This window comes from Camponotus vicinus, unplaced genomic scaffold, assembly GCF_025532165.1.
Source record: "Camponotus vicinus isolate PSW18456_S1 unplaced genomic scaffold, iyCamVici1.0 SCAF_1, whole genome shotgun sequence".
In the NCBI taxonomy this organism is placed as follows: Eukaryota; Metazoa; Arthropoda; class Insecta; order Hymenoptera; family Formicidae; genus Camponotus; species Camponotus vicinus.
Window position 1 is genome coordinate 6,645,013 of NW_028141945.1, and position 17,626 is coordinate 6,662,638.

Sequence of the window (17,626 nt, forward strand, 5' to 3'; positions counted from 1 at the left end):
CGAGTAATATTTATCATAAGTTGTTGTATGACGAATTAGCCTATTACATTATACACATTAATCTTTATATTTACTTTATCATACAAACTTTTTATATTTAATTAACATCTTGTCTTAATGCTTGCCTTCAAATATTGCCTTAATTAAAAAAAGTGAATTTATGTAAAACCTCGCACAAAAAAAAGTTTTAATACAGATAATAATCTTATATCTTTCTCTACAAATGACTAAATTACAAGTTGATATATTCTAACCATTTTTCCTCTAATCGTTGTTCAATGGCAAGCGCCTAAGTAGCTTCATAGATATTTATGAAAGAAGAACATTTAAAATCTGCTCCTCAACTCTTGAGATCACATGCATCCGCCTAAGTTGTGTTCCTTATCATATACATGCACGTGCGTGCGCACGTCATACACGTGAATTTCACGATATGTATTAAAAAAGCGCAGTACGTTGAGATTTTTTTTCAAGCAATTAACAAAAGGCAAATGTTATTAATGCTATTTTTGTTATTTTTGAACACAGCTATGAGAAAATTACGGCATTTTATAATTTCTATATGTAAAGTATGCAAGAATGTTATACTTTAAATATAAAAACATATCACTGAGCATTTTTATATAATTTTATTGACATTATCTTGAATTTTTTTAAAGTGAATTAAAGACTTCAAAATATTGTCGTTTTCTATTATGATAAGTATCGAAGTATAAAAATTTTCTTTTGTATTTATTTCTTCGTTAATAAGATATAAAATCTTATAAAGCACTAAATAATTGAAAAACATTTGTTCTCAGAATGTCTCAACATAACCACGCGCAGACAATACATATGTTATCGTAACTTTATCGTGTATAAGAAGCTTAAAAATAAGAGTGTTTATGTCAAGTGATATATATAAATGCTTATCAATCGCATAAAGATATATTAGCAAAAATGATGATGGGTTAGTAATACGAAACAGTGGTTAATCAATGAAAAACACGAACAATTATTTCTGTGATGAGATTATTATCATCTCGAAATTATTTGCACATCGTAATACGAAGTGATCTTATTGATAGAGATTATTTCGCAAAATTAAGAGAAAGATCAGTATTCAAAGCGCACTATGGCACTATGGATCTTGATGCGTCGATTCTTCATTGCTTTACATTCAGTCATTACGACTTAACGTAATGTGTGTGTGTGTGTTGTGTGGAATACTTAAATATCTGCTTGCTTATAATCCTACTAGTAGAATAATAACGGACAAATTTGCGATGAGAATAATTTTTCGCGAGAAATATACGTATATAAAAGGTATATGTTTTGTAACATATATCGAATGTAACAATTCATACACACATAATGTTGTATATACGCATGTTCATCTGATATAATCGATACGCATACACTCATGGCATTTCATACCATACACACTTTTTCTTTTTTTATTCTCTCACATTCACATACATATAATTATTAAAATACTATATCAATTAAATATAGAAGAGTAACGTTTTACCTCTCGCTTCTTTCATTCTTTTATTTGCACGCTGCTCTTTTTTTATTCTCATAAGAGTGTCCTCGGCATCTTCTCTTAAAATTATCTCATTGATCGCTGACATTATGTATCATCTGTGTATGTGTATGTATACACACACACACACACATACAGGGTGTCCCACCCGTACATCCCTTTTAAAATGAAAATAAATGGCTTTTATCAAAAATCGCGAACAATTTTTAAGTAAATCGGGTACGCTCTATCAAATGGTGATATTTTCAACTTTTGATTCCGACTGGAAATACGCCATCCGGATCGGAAGTTGATTTTTTTTAGGGGAACATGGTACTTTTTATTACAGATTTGAATTATACGTGAAAAAATAAGAAACTTTTGTATCAAACGTTTTTTCTAAAAGTGCCTCTGTCAATCTTAAAATTGACCTTCATTATTTCATCACAGTTACTTTCAAGATCAATTTTAAGATTGACAGAGGCACTTTCAGAAAAAACGTTTGATACAAAAGTTTCTTATTTTTTTTACGTACAATTCGAATCTGTAATAAAAAGTACCATGTTCCCCTAAAAAAAATTCAACTTCCGATCCGGATAGCGTATTTTCAGTCAGAATCAAAAGTTGAAAATATCACCATTTGATAGAGCGTACTCGATTTACTTAAAAATTGTTTGCGATTTTTCATAAAAGCCATTTATTTTCATTTTAAAAGGGGTGTATGTGTACGGGTGGTCTGGGACACCCTGTATATATCTTTATATATATTTACTTATTTATTTATATAAAGTATGTATAAAAAATAGTCTGGAAACTCCTCTCGTAACTTGAAGATTGCCAAACTCAAGATTACAAATCAATAATCGATAAAACTTACTATCTTGTTATAGATTGTTAATTACAAAACTACAATGTATGTTATTGACATTTTTTAAACTGATATTACTCTCAATTATTCTCTTCGTTGCTGGAATGCACATAACGTTAAAAGCTTATGATGCGCATAAAAAGGCGAATGGTTTTCTCTTGAATCTGGCAATCAATTTTGCATTTGTATAAAGTTACTCAGGTTTTCCTAGACGGCGAGTTATAAAGTCAGTCATATAGCATTTCATCGCTATTATAAAATACGTAATATTAAAAAAATATTAACAAAATAGAAAATAGCTCTCTTTCTCTTATCCAAATTTGACGAATGAACAATTAAAAAATATGCTTAATACTTCGCTAACTTTATATATATTGAAAAAAAAGGAAGTTATATATGTTATAAATATCAATCAATTATGGAATATATGTTATAATTATCAATCAACTATGGAAAAGCATATAGAAAAGCTTTCCGATAATTTTGGTGAAATTAGAGTAAAATAAAAACATAAAAAAAGGGAACAAACTCATGTATAATTATTGATTTATGCAAGTTCTTTTTAATTTTTATTTTAAAAGCATAAACAAAATTTTTATAAGTTTTCCTATATCATTTTCTATACAATATTCACTAATTATCAGTAAGAAATGATTTCTAATTATTGATAAAGTATTAAGCCGTCTACATAATGCAAAAATTATGCAGATTATCTCTTTTATATATTTTTAACCCATGTATAGAGCATAGCTTATTATAATTTCTCAAAATACAATATATCATAATTTACATATCATAATTAGTTATAGAAAAAGAAAAAAATTGCCTATGGAAATGCAGATTGTCCAACAACTCGTCGAAATACATACGACGAGAATACGATAATCCAGAACTTGTAATGTTTATATTCGCGCAACGTACAGTGAACGCACTATTCTCTCTCTTGTCCCACTTATTACACATATATCACTTCTAGTGTAAAATTATAACATAAACGCGCTAAGTTTTTTATCGACACAATATAAAAATTCTTAAGGATCAGTATGAGATACGCATCACTCTTTCCCGTATAAACGAAATTCGTATTATAGCGTCCATATAGTCACTCGCGATAATTGTAAAGTTTATTCCGTCTATTAAATAAATCACGCTCATGTGTAATTACACATCGCGTCAATAGGATTGCATATTTTAATGCTCTCCGTCTATTTGCTTGTCTTTAAATTATAGCAATCGGTGAATGAAACCACGCGTATTTTTAAGTACAGTTTTAGCCTCCATGTTCTTTGCTTGTTGTTAAAAGCTTGAGGCTGTTGAAATGCACAGATCTCTATAATACAAATCCTGTGACATGTATACTCATATTTGTGGTTACATAGACCACATATGCTGGAGCGAATCTGTAAAATGTATACTATATACATTTTTTAACAATATAATAATAATCATACTTATGTTAATATTGTACATGTTACAAAATAACATATAATACTATTTAAAGATTATCTAACTAATTATATTACCTGCGTTAAAATTTTACATCTATGAAATTCTCAGTTAAGAAAACTCAACACCAGCTTTCGCTCTCTCGTTCACCGACTCCGTCACTTTCCTCGTCACTTGGATCTTCTCCATACATGTCCGCTAACTTTCTGAATCTTGGTCCAAAATTAGATAGATAATTGAATTTGAGATCTCCATCATCGGTACCTATAAATGAGATGTAAAAAATAATTAAAAAATATTAATATAAATAAAAAATTGAAGCAAGAGAAATACGTTCTGTCTAAATTTCTTGTATTTGTATTTGAAAATACTAACAGGAAGCTAGCGATGATAGATCGCCTTCCGAGTTACCCTCTCCCTCGTAAGCATAATGTCTTACGTCGTCGAACGGATTTGTATCGGGATCTTTATCGCAGCTTTCCTTTTTTCCATCTAGGAAACCGCAAATGTCTGGAACTTCGTCGTTTCCTTTAAACGAACAGACTTCTTTTAATTTACAACAATTTATGTATAAGTAATATATTAGTAATGTTTCTCATTTTTTTACCTCTACCCTGTAGGCTAATTGGAGCTATTTTAGAATCAATAGGCGGTGCATCGTAAATAGCTCTCAATACATTCAAATCAAATGCCGTATCAACCTCACCGCCTCCTTCGTCTTCGTAATTTATAATGTTTTCCCTAATATCATCCATATCCTTATACAAATCGTCCGTCTTTCTTCTATGCACTACTACCGCGACGAGTAGTATTAACAATATCAATACGCAAACTAATATGGCTACTATGAAATTCGTGTCGATCCCGAATGAGATGGCCTTTGCCATACCGTGATTGCAACCGGGATCTGCATTTCTAGACAGCGATGGCATGCCTAAGTTGTATGTCTGAAACGAACGAATAAAGGGAAATAGAATTTAATTAATTATACTTTTTATCTCTTTTTCTTTGTCACTTACATTTCCATTGAATGTCATGTTACGTATACAACCAACAAATCCTTTATTAGTTGGTTGATGATCCCATCCTAAATTTGATGCCAAGTGTGCTAAATTAGTTAATGTACCACCTACTTGCATGGGACTATTAACATTTAAAAATTCATTAGTTCCTTGCGGTGCAGTGAGACTCATGCAAGCAGATATGCCGCAATTATCAACCCTCATCTCCATTGACTAAAAAAAATCAAATACGATGAGATAATCTGACTTATTCAATTTCAAATAAAATAATATATAGCGAGAGTTCTTACAGTTTTCGTATAATAAATATCTATTCTGTGATTCTTGCCATCCGTCAATTTAATTTGTTTGTGATCTAATCTCACAGTTCCCGTTCCATAGTCGATATACAATACGGCGAACCCTTGCTGAAGTTCTAATGCCATGAAATCTCGAAGTCCAAGTTTAGGACTATAAGTCATGGGACCAAAGTAAAAGACAAGGCCATTATCCATGTGTGGTGTTATTTCCAATCCTGCAATAATTTATTTATATAGATAGAAGCATAATGAAAATTATGTATTAATAAACATAAGGCATTAGAAAACAGTACCTATATGCGATTCATCGCAAGCTTGATCAGGTGGTGGCATTATGGCCCAGCCATCTCCGTGAAAACCGATCCCCAATAGTTCGCATCTCGGTCCTTCAAGACCAGGTGGGCATTCGCATCGTTGTGCCAGAGGAGTACCGCCATTTAAGCAAACGATAGGTTCCGCTACGGTGCAAGTGCACAACGGATCAACAATTGCTCTAACACCGACGAACGAGCTGGTATTAGTATATACGGAATATGGAATAGTGCTGGCATTTAAGAAACTGCGGCATGAACTATTGCAATGAACCTTCTCGAACAAGCACTCGTCGATGTTTACCAATAAGATGTCCGCTTTCATTTCTCGTTCAATCTGCTTGGAATGTTGCGCTATAATCGTGTTTAGCTTTTCGGGAGCGTAATACGGACTGCCATGTGCCGAAAATCGGACGTCTAACAAACTTCTATTGTTGTGATGAGGCGAATGAAGCACCGTAAATACATCGACATTCTCGAGGGATGTGTTTAGCATAGAGGCTAACTTCTCTTGAAATATTTCCTTTTTACTGACGCCGGATTCGTCAGGCTCTACAAATTGCTCCGCGGTTATCCCATAAAATCGCACGGAACCAGATCTATCCACGGCTTCTTCCGGAAGTTCTTTAACGGTGACATTCACATACGCATATACTTGGTGCGATTTAATAAGATGGCCTCTCTCAGTGACGATAAATTTCAATACAAAGGTATCATTTGATGTACCCGACAACAAAGTGATCATGCCGGTATTGGGATCTAGATGGAATCCGTCGTGAGGAGAGGCCCAATCGAAAGATTTATCAGGCAAATCCCAATCATCCAGATCGTTGACGTAAACGCGTCCAATTTCTGTGTCGGGAGCTTCTCCTTTGTAATTGTAAACAAATATAGAACTCGAACCTTCCTGCATGGGATTGTCATTTTCATCGCCTATAATGACAGTGAGCGTCGAGGTACCCGTCATGGGTGGCATACCGCTATCCGTGATCGCGATCGGTATATCGTAACTTTTCCGTTCTTCACGATCAAACTCAACTCGCGCGTATAGATTAACTTCACGAATGTCGAACTTGGATCTAATTTCATCGTCCGCACTATCATCGATTCGGAATTCAAATGGCGGACCGTTCTCTTCAGAGTCGTAATCTCGCGCTTTGAGTTCAGTTATCTTGCCAGGCGGCCTGTTTTCATCCCAAATGACGGGAGGCATTTCGAGAAACGGTGCATTGTCATTTATGTCTATGAGAGTGATATTAACCATAACCAATTCGCGTAGAGCCGTAGGTGATCCGTCTTCGTCTCTTGCCATTACGATCACCTGCAAATGTAAAAATAAAATCAGAAGCCAAAATTAAGTTTAGATACTTTAAGCTGATAAAAACATTATTTAGTCTAACTCACAGTCCACATTGAATAACCATTCGGCGGATCATGATCCAGTGGCTTTTTCAACTTCAGACAGCCAGATTTGTCGATTCCTATCAAAGGTTGTTGATCTTCTTTGACGATGAAATAAGCGATATGCTGATCGGCATTCCTATCTTCGATATCGGGGTCGTAAGCCACCACAGTAGTAATACATCCTAATTAAACATTAAGCATACAGGTTTGTATTAAAACTAATATTAATTTTTTTTTAATTATTGAAAATTATTGCGTATTGACATCCTACCATCTATCAATTTTTCTTCTTCTATCGTTGGATTTTTGTTAAAATCTTCAAAGACTGGTGGATTATCATTGATGTTTTCGATAAAAATCTCAACTTGAGCAGTATCGTTAAATACACCATCGAACGCCCTTACAGTCAAATTGTATTTGGTGATCTTTTCATAATCAAGCGCCTTATTCACGCGAATCTTTCCCGTTGTAGCTTCGATATAGAAGCTATTGTCAGTATTGCCCTGTATAATGCTGTATGTGACAGGGCTCGCTGTATCAGAATCGACAGCCTTGACTTCAGTCACGTGCGCATTGATGTTTGCATTTTCGTAAATTGAATTATGGGTATAGACTTTTTCAGTGAAACGAGGCGGATTGTCATTCTTATCGGCGATTTCGATTCGAAACACCTGTTGCCCTTTATTGTGCTCGCCGGTTTTAAACAGAGCGCTTGGAGAATTATCCGTTGCTATTACTTTGACATTGTACGTATCTTCGACCTCTCTATCGAACGTCACCAATGTCGTGATATTACCAGTTTGCGGATCGATTGCGAAGAGATCCTTGAAGTTGTCCAATTCGTAACTGACCTTTTGAGAAAATGAAATCAAGGTATCGTATTAATAGATAACTAGATATAATCCTTTTACCTGGGATACTCGTAATAAAAAAGTATTTTTAAAGCATGAAATATTTAGATAATTCCAATACCTGATTATTAGCGGAAGTGCCATCAGCATCGATGGCTCGCACTTGCATTACAGGAACTCCTCGAGGTTCGTTTTCCAACACGCTTCCTTTTTTGATATCACGGAAAACTGGAATATTGTCATTTACATCGAGAACTTCGATGTCGATCACTGTTTCGGCGGCTAGTTGATATTTATTTTGTACTCGTACTATTAACGAATACTGCGTGTTACTTTCATAATCAAGATGTTGAGCGAGCTTGATATCCGCTACGTCCTTAGTGGATTCTAATCTATTTATATTTATATACATATATGTCATAAGTATGAGATAAAATTACATAAATGCAAAAAGACGTGTATTATTATATAAATGTGCAAGGAGAATGAGATAAACATAATTTACCTAAAAGTGTTCCCTTTGTTAGTCTGCTCCGTTCTACCAGGCACAAGCTCGAAGAGCAGATACGAACTGTCCGAATTGCTGGAATTATCAATATTGGAGACTGCTTTTAAACGGACAATGTTCGCATCGAAATCGCTAAAATTCTCCTTAAGTTTAATTGGCTCCAAAAGCCTCGGCAAAAAAGCTGGCGCCTTCTTATGCGATTCCACAACCCGTATGTCAAGATCAATGGAATTCCTGTTTGAGATTTTGCCAATATCCTTGGCAGTGGCTGTCATACTGAATTTATAATTTGGACTCCGCTGTACAAATTCATAATGAACGTAATATAAGAAATTTATGTATAAACTATTAAGTAAGAGTTTCGAAAACTCAAGCTTTCTTTTCTTTTTGTTTAAAATTAAATTAACGGATCAATGTATTGCATTACTTAACATAGCTTTTAACTGGAATAAAATTTTTAGTAAACATGAAAAATAAAGTAACAAATTGTTTTTCCGATAATTCGACAAATTACTTTGTTTAATCATATGCAAAATGTTGAAGTAGTATTTTCAAAGCACATAGTTTACGTAATAGAGCTTGCTAATGAATGATATGGAAATTCAGAAACAATGATGAAAAGGATTATTTATTATCGCCATTTAAACTATCGAGAAAATGTTACAAGTTCTTTCGAGAGGACTTTATGAAACAAAGTAGCGTTTTACCTTCTTATAACCATCTCTTCCTCTCTCATATTACTTACATCTATAGCTTTGTTGAGGAATATGATACCGCTTTCGGAGTCAATTCGAAAGTATGCAGCATCATCCGTCTTCTTAGCCGCTAGACTATATCGTACGACAGAATTATTACCGTCATCGATATCGGTAGCGGAGACTCTCATGACCTCGCGACCAACGGGTAAATCTTGCGGCACGGATTCCGTGTATGCCTGTGTAACGAATCGAAATTTAGCATCAAACGAGAAACGATTATTACACGCAAAGTGCACGTAGTTTTTAAAACGCATTTCGCGTAATATATTACATGCAGTTTTTATACAAATCATGCTTACGGTGCATTATCATTTCTAAAACATTTCATACATGCATGATAATTTTTTTAACACAGAGGGAAAACGGAAAAGATAGTTCGTCGACTAGATATAGATCGTAAAAATATCGTTTCAAACTCGTACAGATAAAATTTCACATTCAATATATAAAAATTAAATAAAATTTGTTCCGTGAAAAAAAAAAAAAACGTAAACTGTATGTGAAACAAGACGACATTTGAGAGACATTTTAATTTTTTTCATTCATCTCGCATATCGAACAACGTTTATACCGCAAATTCGAAACCAACCTTCCATACGTATCCACGGAAGACCTGGGATTGAAATAAAGCAAAAAAAAATTCAAGCAGAAATTGTTAATAGTGATAATATGTTAGTCTATGAAAAAAGGAAACTTGTAAGTACATGAATATCTCTACCATAATTTACGATATAGTTTATTCATGTTTCATCAAATTAATTTCATTCGTTTCTAGAAATGTGCGTTTGCCGGAATGTTTTCTTTTTCGAAAATCTTATAGATGTATAGAATGTATGAAAAAGATATTTTTTCAAGCGTATATATAATATATGGAATATTTTATATACTTAAAAATCCATCTCTTTTCTTTCTATCGATAAAGATAGTACTACGATAAATGTTTCGGTGAAAAAAAATGTTGAAAAAATCAAAATTCTTTATATACTGGTAAAATAAACTTTATAAACTGAAAAAAAGCACGTTGCTCTTTCTGTTAAGCCGTAATAAATTTTTCCGATATTTTTCCGATACGAATCGGACATAATTATTATATGTGTAAGCGGCGTATGCGCGTATTATTCGTACTACATGCACTCGGATTCTTTTGTAAATACGAGTCGTAAAGGAATTACGAGTTGGTAACTGGATAGTTGGTGACGTACCACTTTGTCAAAGACGGGCGCATTATCATTGACGTCCTCGATGGTGACCTTAAACGTACACACGTCATCCAACTGTGGCTTTCCATTGTCAGTAGCGAGAACTGTGAGATAAGCCTCCTTTTCCCTGGCGGGCTCATCCCTGTCGAGGATCTGGGTCGTCTTGATGAGACCCGTCGTACTGTCGATCTCGAATTTCAACCTCTCGTCAGGAGCGGTCACGAAACTGTACGTAATAGTACCTGAAAATTTATCAGATAATTATCCATTACGACTCGACGTAGTGTTCTTGTTGGTTCGACTTTGTACAAAATAATGCACGTGTTTTACTTTATCAATTTATAAATGCAAGGCAAAGCAAGGCGAGGCATTTCATCCAGCCGATACGTCTATTTTCGGCCGCGACAGCGACTTTTGATCTCGTTTTTATATCGAGTGCCACGTGTTATTTCGCTCGGCAAATCGCCGAAAATAAAACAAAGTTACTGATTCGTGTAATTAAAAAATAAGCTCGAATGTGAGACAGATGTGTCTACAAACTTCTTTTCCGTTTATACCGATTCAAAGTAATAAAACTTTGACTAGATTGTAAAAAAAGATTGCTCTATTTAACCAGGCGCATAATTTGCAACGTTAATAATTTATGACTTTTTACGTGCGATAGAATTATACTTGATGACACGCTGTATACGATACCTCCTTCCTCCGGCGGATCTTTATCTTCGGCGTACACCTGGATCACCTCCGTGCCGCGCAGTTCCTCCTCCTTCACTACGGGCGCATAATTCGAGCAATTGGCGAACACCGGCTTGTGGTTGTGATTCTCATCGAGCTGAAAGCGCAAGAGAAACGGACGGCTATTAGCGCGGGTGTTAGCGAAGGGGAAGATGAGGGAGTCCCGAAAGATGTGTCCGGGGGATTAATCGGTAAACTTGGCGCGCGGAGGAAGACTTTGGAGAACAAGGCTCTCGATAAATCAAAGCGCTCCTCATAAACCAAGCGCCATTAATCACAGCGTGGACTCGAGCGGTCTATTATGTCGTATTGCTTCATAAAAGATCCAATAGCCTCTTAGAATAGGAGGGATACAAGTATAGGAGGAAAGAGAGAGGGAGTGGAAAAAACGGAGCGCCATATAAGTAGGCGCTTCGTAATAATCATGCACGTTGGTGATCTAGAACATGTGTGCAAGGTTAGTCAAGTTCCACGGCTTTGCACAACGGTTACGCGGTCTGTTGCGTCTTGCGATACGAGCTATACTCTCATAAATTATGACTGCAACTGCCCCCGTATACGTTCCGTGTGTTACCGTTTCATCGCGATTAAGGATCGATCCAACGGCGTTTAACATACGTAATGTACGATTGATCGATGTCGTATTTAACTTGGGACAAGAATAAATAATTCGTCTACATCGAATAGCGATAAAGCGACTGCGAACTTTACAATCGACGTAGGAAATTTTATTTCAAACATAATAATAATAATAATAATATAGTATGTGTATAACTAATATATCACGCTAGATTCTTCCGACTTGGATAAGCACGCTCCAATTCGCGCTTACCACGCTAAAGTACGTGGGTGACGCACTCCCTAGATAGTTATCGTCGATGTAATTAAATGGTCGCGACATTAATATTCATTACTATTTTCTGTCCCGCGAGATAACGATATTCCCAGGTAAACAGCATTTGGTAAGAAATATAATCCGCGTGTGCTCTCTTGCTGGGTTTGCTCGCGCAGCGAGACACGCCTCCAGCATCTGGCAAACCCATCAGACCGCTTAGAATTTCGCGCTTGCACTTTGCCTAGGTCATATGTTACCTCGATATAGCACCGGTACGGCGTGCTCGTTCTCGTACTTTCCAGCCTCATTAACGATAAACAAGTTCGCCGTGTATTTTAGCATATTAACTCCGTTATGTTATTCGCGGCTGATTCATGCCGACTTATTCCAAGAAACGTCTCTCCGTCAATTGGAATTTGTAATCGCCTCATCAACGGGACCCGAGGGAAAATAACGAGAAAAAGAGTCTCGAAGAGCGGATGGAAGAGCGGATTATTGCCGCGAGTACGCACCGCGTCGTCGAAAACTGTTATTTCGATCGGAAGAATAGCAAGGGAGTGAATTGCATTAATTACCAGTATTCCATTTAACGTCGGTGTAAATATTGTACTTGAGACGCCGAGTAATTTCATCATAGTCGGTGTTGTAAATCGAACTGTACACGTTGTACTCGAATAAATGACCCTCCTCTCTCTCGAGATACTTTTTACCGAGTTTTAAGGTAATGATACACGTGACGTGATCGCGAGATACACTCTCGGCTGTTAATTAATATTAAAGATGAAAAAGCTCCCGTAACTTGTGAATTGCTCACGGCATCTTTCCGCGACGATTAATATGCGCAAAAGACTAACGAGCTTCACCGCGATTACCATCTCTGATTCACGGTAGGAGCTTATACCAAGGGTAAGGAAAATGATGAAATTTGATTCTTTAAAAGGACCGAGAGCGTTAAACGTTATTCCATTAATGTAATATCTATAAGAAAACTGTGTTTTATTAATGATAGCAAAGAAAATGCTACATCGCAGTAGCAGAATCTTATTATTCCTGCGTTTGACTTTTTCTTCAAAAAAAGGTTTACTAGAACTAAATTGATTGGAAAGATGCCTTGAAAATGGTAGGTTTCTTATATTGAAGATGAAAAAAATTGTGACGAATTAAATTGTCATAAATAAATAATGATGCGAGCTATCGTCTGAAAGTGTGTGAAAAAATTTATCTTTATATATCTGCGCGCTATTGGATTGTTAATATAAATAGTACGGTCATATTTTTCCCTTGCTGTGCCACTTTTGGCGTATAAAAATAAATTCTCTTTCATTAATTTAATTTACGTATATCAAAGTAATATTCAATGACGCGTGCGAAAATGTTAATTAAAAAAAACATTTATTATGCTTTATGGCCTCTACAATTATATACATAGCGAATCTCTAATAAAAATCCAATTATTTAAATATTTATATGTTTATACAGCATTATGCTATACAGAAATTATATTGAGAAAGAGGATTACATCACAGATGCGTTACAGAAGTATTACAATTATCTGGGGTACATCATGCGAATATGAAGGTCTCAAACAGCTTTAGAGCTGCCAATTATCGGTTCGGCGAGGCGACAATTTTCATTCGATCGTCAAATTCGACATATTCTACGAATCGTGCGCACGAGATGGCCCCTGCAGCTTCTCCGTCCGCGATTCTCTGCGTTCCTAAATATCCTACGCTCCGCCGAGCAAACTACGGCGTAATGTCAAGGATTTACGAGCGATTCGTAAGCAAGTCTCAAGGGACGCCGACCAAGCACTTCTCACGGAAGTGTCTCACCGTGAACGTACGAACGCGAGTCGTGGAACGCGCATCTATTCATCGAATCACGAGTGATTTCGTCCGTCTGCGGCAAATTATTTATGCACGACGAACAGACGGAATGTGAGGCACGTCGCCTCGTTATCGATAAGGCTGTTTATATTTTAACAGCGTCGAAAAAAATATCACCGGGATCACTTATTTTCGCGCGCTACTCTTAATCGAATCAATTTGAGTTTATCCGATATTAAACGTGGTATGATATTGTTTTATCGGTACTTTTTAGAGTTTCGAGAAATACGTTTTTTTAAAAATTTTTTTTCCATTAGAAGAAATGTGGCAAATTTAGAGTACGATCGAAGTTACATTATCGTGATAATCAGATTCAAATTTTTATCGAAACGATCAATTGCGCAATAGAGAAATAAAGTGTCGAAATATCAAATTTATCGCTCGCGATCGCGGCTTTTTATAGACTCTATATATATTCAACAGGCAACAATGGACCCGCCGCACGTCAATGTCACGTAAAAACGACTGGTGACGCGCGCGCGCGGTAAATATTTAATCGTTGGGAAGATTAGCGCTGAAAGAGAAGGAACAAATCCATTATACACGCGGTGGAAGGGTGGTTTATACGAGGATCTCGGTAGAGATCATCCTCGTAAAAGGAACCTCGGAGTTGATGTCTGAGACAGAAGGAAAGGAGTGTAAATGGTACAGAGGGTTGCGAGAGGGGAGACGAAAAGGAGGGATGAGAAATCGAATCAAGAATGAATCGAGAAGCACTCACCGGTAATTCTTCCTCGCCCAGAAACTGCGATCTCACGTCCAGGTGTCTCGAGTGCCTCAATCTCGTTGCAGTCGCTGTAACATAAAGAAAGAACGGGGGATGATGATATCGTCCATTTAAGATATTGCGCTCGATAGGTACGAATTGCTTAGAAAGTTCGAATCTAAGAATAACGCGTTACAAGTGACACCGAAAATCAAAATGACACGTCATTTAATACGTTTGAAAATAGCGATATATGTGGTACAGAAAGTTCAAATATTCATGTCGACCTCTACGTATGTACATATCGTCCTGAATGTGGCACAATAGAGAATAGAGAAGAAAAAAATGGATTGCAAATAGCTCGCTCGATGAGCATATATTTAATAACGTACGTTGAAATATTTCTCTCTTCTCTAAAATGTTGAGAGAGAATTTGTAATATTTAAGACGAAGATTGCTCCCTGCGTTAAATGCTTCGTTTAATAATTATTTCAACGCATTTATTTCTCGCCCTCTCTGTTTTGGATATACGCAAATTTTCTCTCTAATGCACGTTTTATATAAATAAACGCGATTTAAAATATTAAGCGTTCCCTCGATACGCATTTTTACATGAGATTTAACTTTCGCGTAAAAATTTAATAATAATCATGAGAATACGCGCGTACGCATGTAAAACGATGCAATGAAACGACATACATTTCCGTGAGAAAATTAATAAACTTTTCCAATGTAGGACAAATTTAACTTAAAATTTATAATTACCAAATACTATAACTAAATTAGAAATTGCACACATCTCGAGGCGAAACTTTGCTTGTAAAGATCTTTATGCATCATTCACAACAAGGGTATATTCTACCAACAAGAACGAAGAATTCAAGTTTAAATTAACTACTTATGCGGCTTCAAAACTATTCGCAAGTTAAACAAAATAGGCATTGCTAATGTGGCATTAGAGTTTCTTTAAGTTAATGCACAAAGACGCGAAGCCGGAAAGTACATCGAAGAAAATACAGGCTCTAAGAATATGCAAAGGTATTACGTATATAAGGCGTTGAGTTGAGAGGCTCGTTAGCAACTGTATGTAAGCATGTAACGGAAAATATTCGAGCGGAAAATATTCGTCTGTAATTTTAAATAAAATTCATATAGGTTTAAGGAAAAATTATTAAAATAATATTTCTTTATGTATAATTGGTCTCCGAGCAAAATATAGGCGAAAAAGAGAGAAACGGACCCGATCGCGCTCGTTTTGCGAAATAATGTCTGTCGTCGATATTTTCAAATTAAATGGAAATGGTTTTGCTCCCTTTTATTATGTCTTCAACTTTCTAACCACGTGACAGCGACGAAACGCTGTCATTTCTGCAGCTTGTGTGGTTCAGTCATACAATGCGGTTTTGCCCGTACTTAATGCGGGTTCTGTCCCGAATTTTAAGTAAATTTGTGCCGTCGTGAAAGCGATACCACCTGAATTGCATAAAATTCAACTAGCCAGTCACTCTCGGAACGCGCCGTCACTACGAAATACGCTGAAATAACAAAATAAATAAAACGCGACAAAATAAGAGGAAGCTAAAGAATATCTTCGACCATAAATTGTTTGCGCGGATTTTTTCCAACATGTTTCGAATGCATGAGTTGTTTTTCTCTCTTTTTTGTTTCTATTATTCTATTTTTTGTTTGTTTCTATTTTTTTATACGAGTTGTTGATTGATAAAAAATGGTATATACATATTTATAATCGATGCAATCGATCCGTTTGACGTTAATGATGAATATCGCGACGAACGGTTTTAATTATACTTCTTCGAGAAAATCGGTAAACAATTCTTGTTTAACCTGATTAAAATATAATATATAATAAGCGTATGATTATACGCGATTATTCGAATCGCTCGTGAAACTCGATATAATTGAATTGAAAATTATTCTCTCTCTACATCGCACTTTGTCTCGAAATTATTTGGGATAATCTAAAATCTCGTCGACGTCACTCGAATTTATTATCGCTCAAACTCAATCGAGCACACTATTCGTAACCACGAATCGATTTGTCCTAAACATTCAAACTGAGACTTTAGCCATTATCTTGTTCCGCTCCAGTTGGAACATCTGTGTAGCAGAAATTATTTGTATTTCTCTATGTTAGCCGCCGTGTTAAACACTTCTCTGCGCAACGATGATGCCCTTTCCCTTGGATATCTTCGAGGAAGAGAGCGTCTCTTGGACCGGTTCTTTCCGCTACAGATCCATTAAAGACTTTACATTTGCTCTCGCGGTGTTTCGCGTGATAAGCGGGAAATTTTTCGCTTTTCTCGCCTTGTATTTTATCGTAACTTCCAATATGGGTCAGACAGTGGCTTGATTTTACCCAACGAAATTATGAAAAATACAAACGGAATTACAATTTTTGCTCCATCGAAAGATTGATTCATCGATTATTTGCGATAAAACATTTATCGTACCAAAGTACGTGCAAATGAAAAACACATAAGTAAAAGATAAATACATTTTTTTAGAAGAGACAATCAATCTAATATTGCGCTCAAATTCCAAAAAGAAATTGCATTACCGTGTTCAACTAAAATTGCCATTTTTCATTTTATTCATCATAAACAATGCAGCCGTACTTACAATACTTATACCTTTCGTTCATGAATCGATTCCGTTCGACCTATATATTTGGTTTCGAAAATGTTACTTATTCGGTCGAGGGAAGAAATAAAGTGTTCTGCAGTTTCCTTCTTTGAAATATCATAAATATAACTTTTAATGTATATAATTTATTATGAAAATCATTACGAGAGTCGGTCCTTACATATTTTGAAGAAGAAATGAGTCTCAACGGATCATAAAAAGATAGACGCAAGATTAAGAAATACTGACAATCATAAGTTCAACTTAAGAAAAAGCAGGTGACACTTAATGTTAAGATAGCACGAGATAAGAGAAGTGACACGAGACCCATTCGTTCGCGAGAAAAAGATTCTTCGCGAGAGAGACTTTGCGCGAGACACACATTAAGGAGGGAATTCGTGTCAGTCGTGCCATCCTATATTCCATTTTGTGTCCAAAGAGACTCGACGGCATTTATGTCACGAGCTGAAAACCAGGTATGTTAGCGGATTACGGATAGAGTCCGCCGTATTCCGTATCAAAACCATTTATCGAAACTATCAGCGAGCGAGATTTATTGAATCCGACCGCATCGTTCCTCTCGTGCTCCGATTTTTCCGGAGGTGGCAACGCGCTACGTTCTTTAATCCGTAGAAAAAAAACATTTACGAA

At 35.9% G+C, this 17,626-nt stretch overlaps 1 protein-coding gene across 2 annotated transcripts in view; it reads right to left on the reverse strand.

Moving 5' to 3' along the window:
- The window catches only part of Shg (DE-cadherin), a 127,262-nt gene that overhangs the window by 689 nt on the left and 108,947 nt on the right, over positions 1–17,626 (reverse strand). Inside the window, exons 2-16 of one of the 2 annotated variants that reach the window (XM_083097095.1) lie at positions 14,348–14,421; positions 10,867–11,002; positions 10,174–10,412; positions 8,959–9,147; positions 8,211–8,512; positions 7,827–8,097; positions 7,126–7,705; positions 6,855–7,036; positions 5,433–6,771; positions 5,131–5,354; positions 4,838–5,053; positions 4,426–4,765; positions 4,194–4,346; positions 3,896–4,082; positions 1–3,772 (exon numbers count right to left, since the gene is read on the reverse strand). The exon at positions 1–3,772 is cut by the window's left edge and continues 689 nt beyond it. In XM_083097095.1, the coding sequence (XP_082953221.1) occupies positions 3,940–4,082; positions 4,194–4,346; positions 4,426–4,765; positions 4,838–5,053; positions 5,131–5,354; positions 5,433–6,771; positions 6,855–7,036; positions 7,126–7,705; positions 7,827–8,097; positions 8,211–8,512; positions 8,959–9,147; positions 10,174–10,412; positions 10,867–11,002; positions 14,348–14,421 (4,388 nt within the window). In that variant the 3' untranslated portion in view covers positions 1–3,772; positions 3,896–3,939. Of the gene's footprint in view, positions 3,787–3,895; positions 4,083–4,193; positions 4,347–4,425; positions 4,766–4,837; positions 5,054–5,130; positions 5,355–5,432; positions 6,772–6,854; positions 7,037–7,125; positions 7,706–7,826; positions 8,098–8,210; positions 8,513–8,958; positions 9,148–10,173; positions 10,413–10,866; positions 11,003–14,347; positions 14,422–17,626 lie in introns of both variants that reach the window. The other variant, XM_083097104.1, reaches the window with a different exon arrangement.